The sequence below is a fragment of the Mesoplodon densirostris genome, chromosome 8 (genome assembly GCF_025265405.1).
Source record: "Mesoplodon densirostris isolate mMesDen1 chromosome 8, mMesDen1 primary haplotype, whole genome shotgun sequence".
In the NCBI taxonomy this organism is placed as follows: domain Eukaryota; kingdom Metazoa; phylum Chordata; class Mammalia; order Artiodactyla; family Ziphiidae; genus Mesoplodon; species Mesoplodon densirostris.
In genome coordinates this window covers 35,647,822-35,660,901 of record NC_082668.1, presented here as the reverse complement: position 1 = coordinate 35,660,901, position 13,080 = coordinate 35,647,822, and the positions used below count along the sequence as shown (strand labels likewise).

Genomic DNA, 13,080 nt, shown 5'->3' with positions numbered 1-13,080 from the left:
TCTTGTTGGAAATAAACTTTAAATCTCAACTTAAGACTATGATTTAAACAAATTATATACCACTCAGTAGATAAAGGGACTTGGCAATACATAATATTTGGACATCCAAAATGCTAGTTAATATTTTAAATACATACAAGTAAAACAGATTACTTCTATGTTTTAAGACCGACAAATTCTACTAATTATATTTATTGGAAAGATTTTGAAAAGGATGAAGTATACAGAAATAGCTTTTCCAATTTTTAACAGGATAATTTTTCATATGATATCATACAATATGACTTATAAGGAAATTCATAATCTTAAAAACTGAAGAAAATGAGCAGTTTAAACAACCCTCCCCTTTTCCCCTAAACTTGTACTGCTAATTTAGACTGGTTTTGTTAGAATAACTGCAGACTACACAAAACTGGCTATGATTTTAAAATGCAGATAAAACACTGAGAGGAAACTATAAAAAAATTTAACACTAGCTTTTTTTTGTTTTGTTTTTAAAAAATTTTTATTGGAGTATAGTTGATTTACAATGTTGTGTTAATTTCAGGTGTACAACACAGTGAATCAGTTATACATATACATATAACCACTCTTTTTAGATTCTTTTCCATATAGGTCATTACAGAGTATTGAGTAGAGTTCCCTGTGCTATTCAGTAGGCCTTTATTAGTTACCTACTTTATATATAATAGTGTAACACTAGCTTTTAAAAAAAAAGAACGATTCAGTAATTTATATGCTTACTTCTATTCTGAATGATTACAATAATATATATATACACTTATATATCTGCTTGAATGTAGTTATATATGTCTGTAATAATCTAACACTCCAGAATAAAGTCATTACTTTCAAAATTGTAAATTAAAAGTCAACAAATCCTATGTTGCTTGTACAGTTAATATACTTAGATGACTTAAGCTTAGCTCTTAACAAACAACTCTAAAGCTAAAAAAATTTACACACCTAGTCTAGTAACTACTAAGCTCTTTATATGAAATCACTCTCATAGGATTTAAAATATTAAAAAACATTCCAACTCTCCCCTTACACTGAAGTCTAGACCAGTCAGACAATTTGCCCAAGGTTACAGAAATTAGTAGCGGAGAAAGACACCAGAATTCAGATCTTCTGACACCAAGCTGATGTTATCACTATACCGCATTTCTTATACCAGGATGGAAGAGGAGGAGGAGGTGAGCGTTGTTTAATTACAAATAGTGTAGTCCATGTAGTGCTAATAACGAAGTAATAAACTTTTGAAAATGGTCAACTGCTGGCAAATTTGTAAAGTACTGACAACAATATTCAGCTCCTTAGGACAATGAAACATTGTTTCTCTCATAAATTTATGTTTTAAAAATATATGTCCGGGCTTCCCTGGTGGCGCAGTGGTTGAGAGTCCGCCTGCCGATGCAGGGGACACAGGTTCGTGCCCCGGTCCGGGAAGATCCCACATGCTGCGGAGCAGCTGGGCCCGTGAGCCATGGCCGCTGAGCCTGCGCGTCTGGAGCCTGTGCTCCGCAACGGGGAGAGGCCACAACAGTGAGAGGCCCGCGTACCACAAAAAAAAAAAAAATAAAAAAAAAATAATAATAAAAATATATGTCCACGTTTCAAATCTACTTTCCTCTTTAGTAGAAGACTCTAAAATTGCCTTCTCTAAATTTCACTGGCCATGGTACAATTACAGTTTGTCTATGTCATAAAGACCTTATTTTCCTTCCTCAGCAGCAAGTACATTGGCATGTAGAGACTATATTTTAATAAGCATTGCAAAGAAATACAGAGTTACCAAAATTATTACTCTGCTTTTTTTAAAAGGAGGGAGGAGTGGCTGGCAATCCAGTAAATTTTCATCAACTCCACTGCAAAATAAGACTGTTAAAAACTTGCCAATGTGCTCTGTTAAAATCTTTAATTCTAAGCATATGTTATCATGCCATCGTGTTCTCAATTTCTCAGTATCAGAAATGACCTCCCCTAAATGGTGCTATCACCCACAGCAAAAGGTGTTAAAAATCATTATCTTCTCGTTAAATAAAAGCTTAAGAATAATTTACACCTTCCCCAAACTTAGCAAATAGTTTTGACATGATAATTACTAAGAGGCATGCCACATGATGAATGCATTGAGAGCAGTTTGGGTGGAATAATGGAGACTGAACCCAAATATGAGTGGGTTAAAGAAAAAATATGAGGTGAGGAAATGGGCACAAGTAGACAGAGACTATGAATAAGCAATACTTTATAAAGTTCATTGGGAAGAAGGACAGAAAAATGGGGTAGATAATAAAATAGGAGGCAAATCAAAGGTTTTTAAAACAATAGAATATGGTTGTTTATCATATTCCTCTCACCAGAAAGGAAAAAAAACATCAGTGACAGGGACTTCCCTGGTGGCACAGTGGTTAAGAATCCACCTGCCAATGCAGAGGACATGGGTTCAAGCCCTGGTCCGGGAAGATCCCACGTGCCACAGAGCAGCTAAGCCTGGGGGCCACAACTACTGAGCCTGCACTCTAGAGCCTGTGAGCCACAACTACTGAGCCCGCGTGCCACAACCACTGAAGCCCGCACGCCTAGAGCCCATGCTCCACAACAAGAGAAGCCACCGCAATGAGAAGCCTGTGCACAACAATAAAGAGTAGTCCCTGCTCGCCACAACTAGAGAAAGCCCTCACGCAGCAATGAAGACCCAACGTAGCCAAAAATAAATAAATAAAATAACTTAATTTAAAAAAAAAACACTGCTGTTTTAAGAAAAAAGAAATCAGTGACAGAGGAAAGGGAGGGGATAACTGCAGCAGCAATCTTTGAGGTAGAGAAGATGGGATCCAGGCCTAAGTGGAAGAGATGGCCTTTGATACAACCTGAGACACTTCATCCACCGAACAGCAGAAACGGCAGGAGAGTGCGGGTAGAGATGCTGGTAGAGTGGTAGATTTGAATGGGAGAATAGAGTTTCCAACTATTTTCTTCTTTTATAATGACACAGAAGGCAAACTGAAAATGAGGAGGAAGGGCAGTAAGTGTGAGGAAAGAGAAGGTATAAAATGAACACTGGGACAGTGTACCAATGAAATATTATGTGCTCCTTTATGATTTTTAGTCCTGCATTTAAATGGAAAAAGTCAACAAAATTGTGTTTTTTCCAGGTATGTTCAGCCGCTCAGGTACAGGCATGAAGTGGATGGCTGGGTTTTATCCAGTGTTGAGATTTTGCCCAAAGAATATGACCTAAGGGAATGAGAGGCAAAGGAGCTTAGAATGTTTGCAAGGGAATGACTGTAATGATGGATCAAGAAAATTTAGCTAAGAAAAGAGGCAAGTGAGACATTTGAAGGAAGTGAGACATTTGAAGGGAGGCAAAAGGACAATCAAACCGTAAAAAAGCAATAGGGTTAATGGTCTCCTTGAAGTGGAAGAAATGCTAGAGTGACTAAGGGATCTGGAAGGAGGGAAAGGAGAAAAATAAAGCAACATGTTGGTCTAGAGATTAAAACTTGAGCTGTAGTACAGGTTGGCCATGATGTGTAATATTAAACTTCTTTGGGAATTCCCTTGCGGTCCAGTGGTTAGGACTCAGCGCTTTCACTGCTGTAGCCCAGGTTCGATCCTGGGTTGGGGAACTAAGATCTCCCAAGCCGTGCAACGTGGCACGGCCAAAAAACAAAACAAAACAAAACAACAAAAAAAGAACTTCTAGGAAATATACTTTCTTAAGAACTTTCATGATATTTAAGGCAAATTTGTTTCTTATTAAGTAAATAATACCTTTACGTTTCAGAATATAACAAAATCAGGACTAAAAGGGTTCTCCTTCTAGAACTGAAGTCCAGAATTGCTTTGAGATTCTACTGAACTTAACACTCTGTTTTTCTGAAGTATGAATGCATGGTTAGAATCTTATGACCTGACAGGAGAAAGGATGGACAGACAGACCTGTTCTAGTAACTGGTTGATTATAATGACTGCTGGGTCTTAAGCTTGAGTCTCGCAAGTTGTAATTTTTCTATTTCTAGCCTTGACAAAGTCTCACACATTAGTATTATGAAGTATGACAATATAAAGTGAGTTAATTCTTATAATATCAATATCACAGCTTCCAAAGCATAAAAGAAAAAAAGGAAGCCAATACATTTTACATACTTGTGAGTCCTAATGAAAATGACAGCATTTTAGAATCTCATTTTGTATTTTACTATTCTTTTTTTTCCCCTGGTGATTCTTTTTTTTTTTTTTTTGGCCGCGTGGCTTGCAGGATCTCACTTCCCCAACCAGAGACCGAACCCGTGCCCTTGGCAGTGAAATCGTGGAGTTCCAACCAGTGGACTGCCAGAGAATTCCATGTATTTCACTATTCTTCTAATCAATATTTATTAAGTGTTCATTATGCACATGATAAAATACTGGATTCTAGGGAATTAACAGATATATATGTTAACAGATATAGAATATACGACCACTGCCCATGAAGAGCTTACAATTTAAAGAGAAAGCATAAAACAAATGCATTTTAATAAGCAAAGCTTAATGTTAAGACAGTGCAAAACAAGGGATACATACATTCATATTCACACAGAATTTTGAAAACTCCTGACCAAGAAGGATATGCATATATGTCCATTACCATACCTAAGTTATAAAACATTCAAAAATACACAGCAAGAGAAAAAGAAGCAAATGAATCCTGCGGTTGCTGCTACAAATAGCAACAGATGCAAGCCCAACTGAGAGCCAATCCAAGTTTAGGAGATAGGAAAGAAAGAGGTCAATAAGCAAGCTTTTAGTGATAGTACAAAAATGAAGATGCACTTTAAGTTAAGCTGCTGGTTAGAAGATGATTACCTGAACTTCTTCAAACTCACTCCAGTACACAGCAGAGGCACTCTTGGAGGCTGTATCTGGGAAGATAAGAAGCTACTTTCCTGTGTGTTCCTTTCATTTCATTTTAAAGCATACACGAATCCAGTGGTGATAAAACTGTATGTCATACTACTGTGTTAATGGAAAGATAATGTGTGTATTTTGCGTAAGTTAACACATAGAGCCAATAGCTGCACTTTTTTTTCCCTTCTAGCACAGGCTAAATAATAGGAAACTGTTATTCTAAGTTTACTGATCCTGACTATTTAGGCTTTCTCTGATCATTTTCAAGCTAAACTTACAGCAGCATCATTTCATGTTACCAGTTTGACTGAATTCACTAATTAGAGTGATTACACATAGTTCTTTACTGTCAATAAAAGGACTGCAAACAATACTTAAAATTAATAAATCTCAATCAGTATATGGTTAAAATTTGGACTCCAGGAAACATTCCAGAACAGGAAACAGAGAAAAGTTTCAAATTAAATAAATAATCTACTGAGATGGTGGTCACTCAAATCAAGAATCAAAACATACTGTCCTCAACAGGAACAAATTTAATCAAAACATTTAAAAATATGGAGAGGGAGGTCATGGGGAAAGCCAAAGCAACTATCAGAATGAAAAATAGCAGAAAGAAAGTTTTCCAGTCCCACTGGAAGGATTTTAAAAAAAGAAGGAAAACTGCAAAACTTACATGTATGTGTTTTAGTGCACATATTTCATTATGTACTACATTAAAATTACTTTTCTTATAAACTCTCCTACCTCATTATTCGAATCTTGAATAACTTTATACAGGGCTGGTACCAGTGTTTTTTTCCGATGTAAAGTTGCTGCATAATTGGTGATCTGAGTGTCAGGTAATGCCTAAAAGAAAACATCAAAGGAAACCAAAAGTGAACTTAATATTTGAGAAGTTAGAAACTTTATATGAGTTCCTCTTGAAAAGATTTATAATTGAGTCAACTAAGAAAAGTAAAAATAATTAATATAATAACCATGAGAGTTAATAAAACAAATTAGTTAGGATGTTATACAATTCTTCTAACTACTCAACAATGAGAAATGATTAGAAATCACACATTACACCAAGATTTGCTGAAATGAGTCACCTTATAATCTAGTCTAAAAAATTAGTGTGCAATATATTCTTTTGTTTTTAATGAGGTGTGCATTTTTTTAAAGTCTTTTTATTGAATTTGGTACAATATTGCTTCAGTTTTGCATTTTGGTTTTTTGGCCGCGAGGCATGTGGGATCTTAGCTCCCCAACCAGGGATAAAACCCACACCCCCTGCACTGGAAGGCGAAGCCTTAACCACTGGACCGCCAGGGATGTCCCTGAGTGTGGGATATATTTCAATTCTTGTATTTTATGTTCACAAAACACTTATTTTCATAGTGTTTATAAATTATATAGTTTTCAATAAAATTAATGAGTGATTTTTTTAATCACAGGAAATAAAAATATAAGGCACAAATCTCATTTCTGTGCCTTATTAAAGCTTGGATGCTTCCCCTCTTTTATTGAATATATCTTAAAATTTATATATCACCTTATCAATCCATTGATATCAATCCATATCAATTATACTCCAAAGTAGCAAAAACAAGTTTACTAGCTTCATTTTTACGTTACCTTCTAGCCATTATTCACATTAGTGCCTTTTTAAAGAGGTGCAGCTACAGAAACATGTTACTTCATATTTTGCCATTCCTACTTCATAACTTTTGTTTCAGTTTTTCCATGAAAATGTATAACTGAATTACTGATATATAGAATCATATGACACATTCTTAACCTCAATCCAATTTACCTTGAATTCTGATAACCATTCTTCCACAACGCCACGTTCAGATCCCAGCATCTTCTTCTACCTTCTATTCCTCTTTTCTCTCTGAAAGAAAAAGGCACTGAACTTGAGGACAGTGTTACTTACAGAAACTATCAAAGGTAAATGATGTGTGCCTTTCACTAAAAGAGAAACTCATCTAGTGTATATTTTAGATAAGGAAGCTTACTTTTAGACTAGTGTTCAATTAAAACAGAACTGTTTATAAGAAATAAGTTCTATTTTTAATGATACGTTTGAAATCTATTTTCCTAATGCTTTTCTATTTTCCAATCATACTCCAAAGTAGCAAAAACAAGTTTACTAAGTAAAATCAAACTGCACATTACCCAAGACAAATGCACAGTCTATGCCTAGAACTTTTACTAAATATACAACTGGCACATACAACTGGAAAAAGTTATACATAATAGAACACTGGGACAGATTTTTACAAAGGTAAAAAAATTAGAAATCAAGGGTTATATGTACAGCAAACTGATTATAAACATATATATATATTATATGAAATAAGGTCTTTGAAGGAGGTAGATTTATATGTTTTCTAAAATGGAAAAACGGCCAGATAGAAAAAGCAAGTTGTACAACAGTATATAAGCTATAATAATTCCACTAAAAATTATATAAATGTGAAAAGGCTGGGAGGAAAAATATATATACTAAACTATTAAGTGTTGGCCTCTGAGGGAAGGATTACTGAGGATATTCTAATTATGTAACTTTGAATTATAAAAAAAATAAAAATTGGTATGTATTATTTTTTAAGTGAGACAAACAACAGAAGGTTTTTGGTTTTAAATTTAAGGCTCAAAAGGTAACCAAAAGAAAAAAGGAATTTTTTGGGCAGGGAGGGAAATGTCTCCAGAGCAACTAAAATGAAAGTTCCTTTATTAAAAAGACATATTTATCAAAAAGACAATATGTGTCATATTCCATAATAAATTTCTATCTAAAAAAAAGAAATCAGATTTTCTAAACCCCTCCCATTCCCTAAATATCCATATATAATGCACTATACCAAGTATTATATAAGCAAGGAGTACAAAAAAGAGTAAGAAATGTCCCTTATTCTCAAGTAGCAAATGCTCTTAAGATGGACTGATGGATTTATTCAAATAAATTACAAGAGGAAAAAAGAGACAGCAGATTAAAAGATATGTTAAAAAAAAATCAAGAACCAAAGTATGAATCTTATTTGGACTCTGATTCAAACAATAAAAAAGAGCATAACACAATTGGAAAAGGTTAAACGTGACTTATTGTATGACTTATTACTTAATACTGGATGATACTAATTCAAGGAATTATTAGAGGTTACTTTTTTTTTTTTTTTGCGGTACGCGGGCCTCTGACTGCCGTGGCCTCTCCCGTTGCGGAGCACAGGCCACAAGACTGAGGAAAAATAGACTGAATTTTACGTCCTCTTTGAGAAGTACTCCAGAAAAGGAGGTAAATACTTTCAATAAATATACTACCATGTAAAGAAGAAAGCCACAATTTCATTCTAGTGGTGACAGAAAGGACTTATCTTCCAAAATAAACAAAATAGGAACTTTAAAAAAACCCACAAAACTCCTTTATTTCCACTGCTGAATTTTAATAATGATTGATTTTTGCTTTTTATTTACTGGAAACTTAAAAAGCTATTCTTCCTCTGTACCCCAACTATTACCTCTAATTTTACAAATATCCTTAGCTATATATATGAACAGTTGATATTCAATTATTAAATAATTTTAAAATAGTTATTATAAATAGTGTATGTCTATTAAAAAAGGAACTTAACCTAACTACCTCCCCCACCCACAAAGATAAACAGAGTTAACCAGCTGGTATGTATTTTTCTTCACATATATGTTTTATGTATATGCATATATGTATATGTGTGTGTATACAGTTTAAATATAGTTGTGCTCATTGTACATAGTATTCTATAATTGCTTTTTCAATTGTCAAAAATATATGAAAGACCTATAGTTCAAGCTCATTCTTTTTAATGGGTGTAATTAATTATAAGTATAATCCCATAATTTATTTAATTATTTACTAATAAATCTGTTTTCAACTTCCTTATATTACAAAAAAATGCTGCAATACACATCCTTGTACATACTTATGTATTTGTATTGTTATCTTCTGTAGTATAAACTCTAAAACTTGAATTTGAATTTTTAAGGTCACAGGATATAAATATTTTTAATAGCATATGCAAATACAAATAAATTCTCAAGACCATATCTATCATATAATTTTAAAGAGCATATGATTGTTACATATACAAAATAATTTCTTCCTGCTCTATTTATAAAGTTAATACCTTAGCACTGAAATCTAATACCTCAATTTTTCTACATTTGTTAATATGATGTATATGACTTTTAAAACTAGGACAACAAAAATCGGTATCAGAACATTCGAGTGAGTACTCGTTACCAAAACATTCAAAATTTAATACACAAATGCTGTAATGTATTTGAAAGAGACATGGCAAAAAAGATACCACAATATATTTTACTGTACTTTAAAAATCACTCTGCTTGTTTAGTAAAGGCTTGAATCTTCTAAAGTTAAAAACCACATCTATAGTTTACTCTTTAAACAACCTGAAAGTTATTTTAGAATGCAGTATGAGATTAAGATCTAACAATGTTTTCTCCCAATAAAAACTGTTTTCTCAGTTGTCCTAATACCTTGTTTCCATGTCCATTTTTTTCTAACTTGAAATGCTATTTTTATCATATACTAACAGTCCCACGTATATTTGGAGCTATTTCTGAGCTACTTTTCCTATTAATTTGGTACTGGGACTATAATATTTTAATTACTGTGGCTTTATAATGCACTTTATAATAGTACAAGTCCCATAATAATTCTTTTTCCTAAAAATGTATTTTATTATTATTGCCTGCTTATCCTTCCAGTTGAATATTAGACTTCTAATGGTAAGTTTCTTTCCGATACTCCATCCTTATTGGAATTAAATTTACAAATTAATTTCAAGTGACATCTTCACATAATTGAGTTATCCAATACAGAAGCATGGCACTGCTCTTTATTAAAAATCTTCTTTTAGGAAGTCCCTGGTGGTCCAGTGGTTAAGACTCCATGCTCCCAATGCAGCGGGCCCGGGTTTGATTCCTGATCAGGGAACTAGATCCCACATACTGCAACTAAAAGGTCCTATGTGTTGCAATGAAGACCCGGCGTAGCCAAATAAATAAATTTTTTTAAGAAAAATCTTTTATATGTCTGTATAAATTTTGTGTTTTCTTCATATAGATCAACACGTTCAAATTAAGTTGATTCCTAAGTATAATCTTCTGTGGACAACTGGTTCCAGACCCATTGCAGATACCAAAATCCAACAATACTCAAGTCCCAGAGCTGGCCCTCCCTATCAGCAGATTCAACCAACCATGCATTGTGTAGCACTGCATGTATCGATATTTATTGAAAAGAAATCTGAGTATAAATGTATCTTCACAGTTCAAACCAGTGTTGTTCAAGGGTTAAAAGTTTATATTTTCCTGCTGCGACTGTGATTCTTTTTCATTATTTCAAACTAGCTGTTGTTACACACATAAAAATAAACACTTTCTTAAAAAATCAAAATGAACAAGTTTTTAGGTAAATATTTAAAATACTGAAAATGGCTTAAATTAAGATTTCTGTGTTTTAGGAAAAATTTATAAACTAATAAGTTATCTTTTTACTAACTACAATGGATTAGAAGATTTTTTCAATGTTGACTATGTTATAGAAAGGGATAAGAAAAAGCAAGTACAATTAACCAAAAAAGTTTTTCAAATTCTTTACAAAAAACATCAGCACAGCTCTTAAAATAAAAAAGAAAACCAAACAATATTTTTTGAAAGAAACACAAAATTTTAAAACGTGATATATTCTGCATCAGAATCCCTATCTGATATAGGGCCCAGAATATATATTTTGAAAAAGTTTCCCAAGTAATCCTGATGACCACCCTTCAGTTAAAAAAAAAAAAAGTATCACATCCAGGTTAAATTTCTTATTTTAAATTCCTGTAGGATCTCTCCTATAACCACAAATTTGGCACACCAAATCACTTTAGTTTCAACCAATACCATTTTTTAAATGACTGCAAGTTAATTAACTTTAGATAGAAGAACATAGTGGTGTTAATGATAATTATAACTAAAACACTAACATATTTCCCCAATTTTATGATACTAATTTTAAGACAGTAATTTATTAACAAATTTAAGTAGGAAGTAAGACACAATCCTTTATTAAAATGAAACAAAATGTTTAAAGAGCATAAGCATATCCATATAATCACATATGACTATTTTTTTAATTAGTTTCTGCTTTATAACAAAGTGAATCAGTCATACATATACATCTGTTCCCACATCCCTTCCCTCATGCATCTCCCTCCCTCCCACCCTCCCCATCCCACTCCTCCAGGCGGTCACAAAGCACCGAGCTGATCTCCCTGTGCTCTGCGGCTGCTTCCCACTATCTATCTACCTTACGTTTGGTAGTGTTTATATGTCCATGCCTCTCTTTCGCTTTGTCACAGCTTACCCTTCCCCCTCCCCATATCCTCAAGTCCATTCTCAAGTAGGTCTGTGTCTTTATTCCCGTTTTACCCCTAGGTTCTTCTTGACATTTTTTTTTTAATTCCGTATATATGTGTTAGCATACGGTATTTGTCTTTCTCTTTCTGACTTACTTCACTCTGTATGACAGACTCTAGGTCTATCCACCTCATTACAAATAGCTCAGTTTCGTTTCTTTTTATGGCTGAGTAATATTCCATTGTATATATGTGCCACATCTTCTTTATCCATTCATCCGATGATGGACACTTAGGTTGTTTCCAGCTCCGGGCTATTGTGAATAGAGCTGCAATGAACATTTTGGTACATGTCTCTTTTTGAATTATGGTTTTCTCAGGGTATATGCCTAGTAGTGGGATTGCTGGGTCATATGGTAGTTCTACTTTTAGTTTTTTAAGGAACCTCCATACTGTTCTCCATAGTGGCTGTACCAATTCACATTCCCACCAGCAGTGCAAGAGTGTTCCCTTTTCTCCACACCCTCTCCAGCATTTATTGTTTCTAGATTTCTTGATCATGGCCATTCTGACTGGTGTGAGATGATATCTCATTGTAGTTTTGATTTGCATTTCTCTAATGATTAATGATGTTGAGCATTCTTTCATGTGTTTGTTGGCAGTCTGTATATCTTCTTTGGAGAAATGCCTGTTTAAGTCTTCTGCCCATTTTTGGATTGGGTTGTTTGTTTTTTTGCTATTGAGCTGCATGAGCTGTTTATAAATTTTGGAGATTAATCCTTTGTCAGTTGTTTCATTTGCAAATATTTTCTCCCATTCTGAGGGTTGTCTTTTGGTCTTGTTTATGGTTTCCTTTGTTGTGCAAAAGCTTTGAAGTTTCATTAGGTCCCATTTGTTTATCTTTGTTTTTATTTCCATTTCTCTAGGAGGTGGGTCCAAAAGGATCTTGCTGTGATTTATGTCAAAGAGTGTTCTACCTATGTTTTCCTCTAAGAGTTTGATAGTTTCTGGCCTTACTTTTAAGTCTTTAATCCATTTTGAGCTTATTTTTGTGTATGGTGTTAGGGAATGATCTAATCTCAAACTTTAACATGTCCCTGTCCAGTTTTCCCAGCACCACTTATTGAAGAGGCTGTCCTTTCTCCACTGTACATTCCTGCCGCCTTTATCAACGATAAGTTGGCCATATGTGCGTGGGTTTATCTCTGGGCTTTCTATCCTGATCCACTGATCTATCTTTCTGTTTTTATGCCAGTACCACACTGTCTTAATTACTGTAGCTTTGTAGTATAGTCTGAAGTCAGGGAGCCTGATTCCTCCAGCTCCATTTTTCGTTCTCAAGATTGCTTTGGCTATTCGGGGTCTTTTGTTTTTCCAAACAAATTTTGAAATTTTTTGTTCTAGTTCTGTGAAAAATGCCAGTGGTAGTTTGATGGGGATTGCATTGAATCTGTAGATTGCTTTGGGTAGTAGAGTCATTTTCACAATATTGATTCTTCCAATCCAGGAGCACGGTATGTCTCTCCATCTATTTGTATCATCTTTAATTTCTTTCATCAGTGTCTTATAATTTTCTGCATACAGGTCTTTTGTCTCCTTAGGTAGGTTTATTCCTAGATATTTTATTCTTTTTGTTGCAATGGTAAATGGGAGTGTTTTCTTGATTTCATTTTCAGATTTTTCATCATTAGTGTACAGGAATGCCAGAGATTTCTGTACATTAATTTTGTATCCTGCTACTTTACCAAATTCATTGATTAGCTCTAGTAGTTTTTCGGTAGCATCTTTAGGATTC

The 13,080-nt window shown here is 34.0% G+C and overlaps 1 protein-coding gene across 4 annotated transcripts in view; it reads right to left on the bottom strand.

Annotated features, from left to right (window-relative positions):
- The window catches only part of HYCC2 (hyccin PI4KA lipid kinase complex subunit 2), a 72,793-nt gene that overhangs the window by 37,124 nt on the left and 22,589 nt on the right, over window positions 1-13,080 (bottom strand). For 3 of the 4 annotated variants that reach the window (XM_060106713.1, XM_060106712.1, XM_060106714.1), the window contains 2 exons: window positions 6,692-6,772; window positions 5,641-5,742 (listed from right to left, as the gene is read on the bottom strand). In XM_060106713.1, coding sequence (XP_059962696.1) covers window positions 5,641-5,742; window positions 6,692-6,742 — 153 coding nt within the window. In that variant the 5' untranslated portion in view covers window positions 6,743-6,772. Of the gene's footprint in view, window positions 1-4,851; window positions 4,908-5,640; window positions 5,743-6,691; window positions 6,773-13,080 lie in introns of those variants that run through there. The other variant, XM_060106715.1, reaches the window with a different exon arrangement.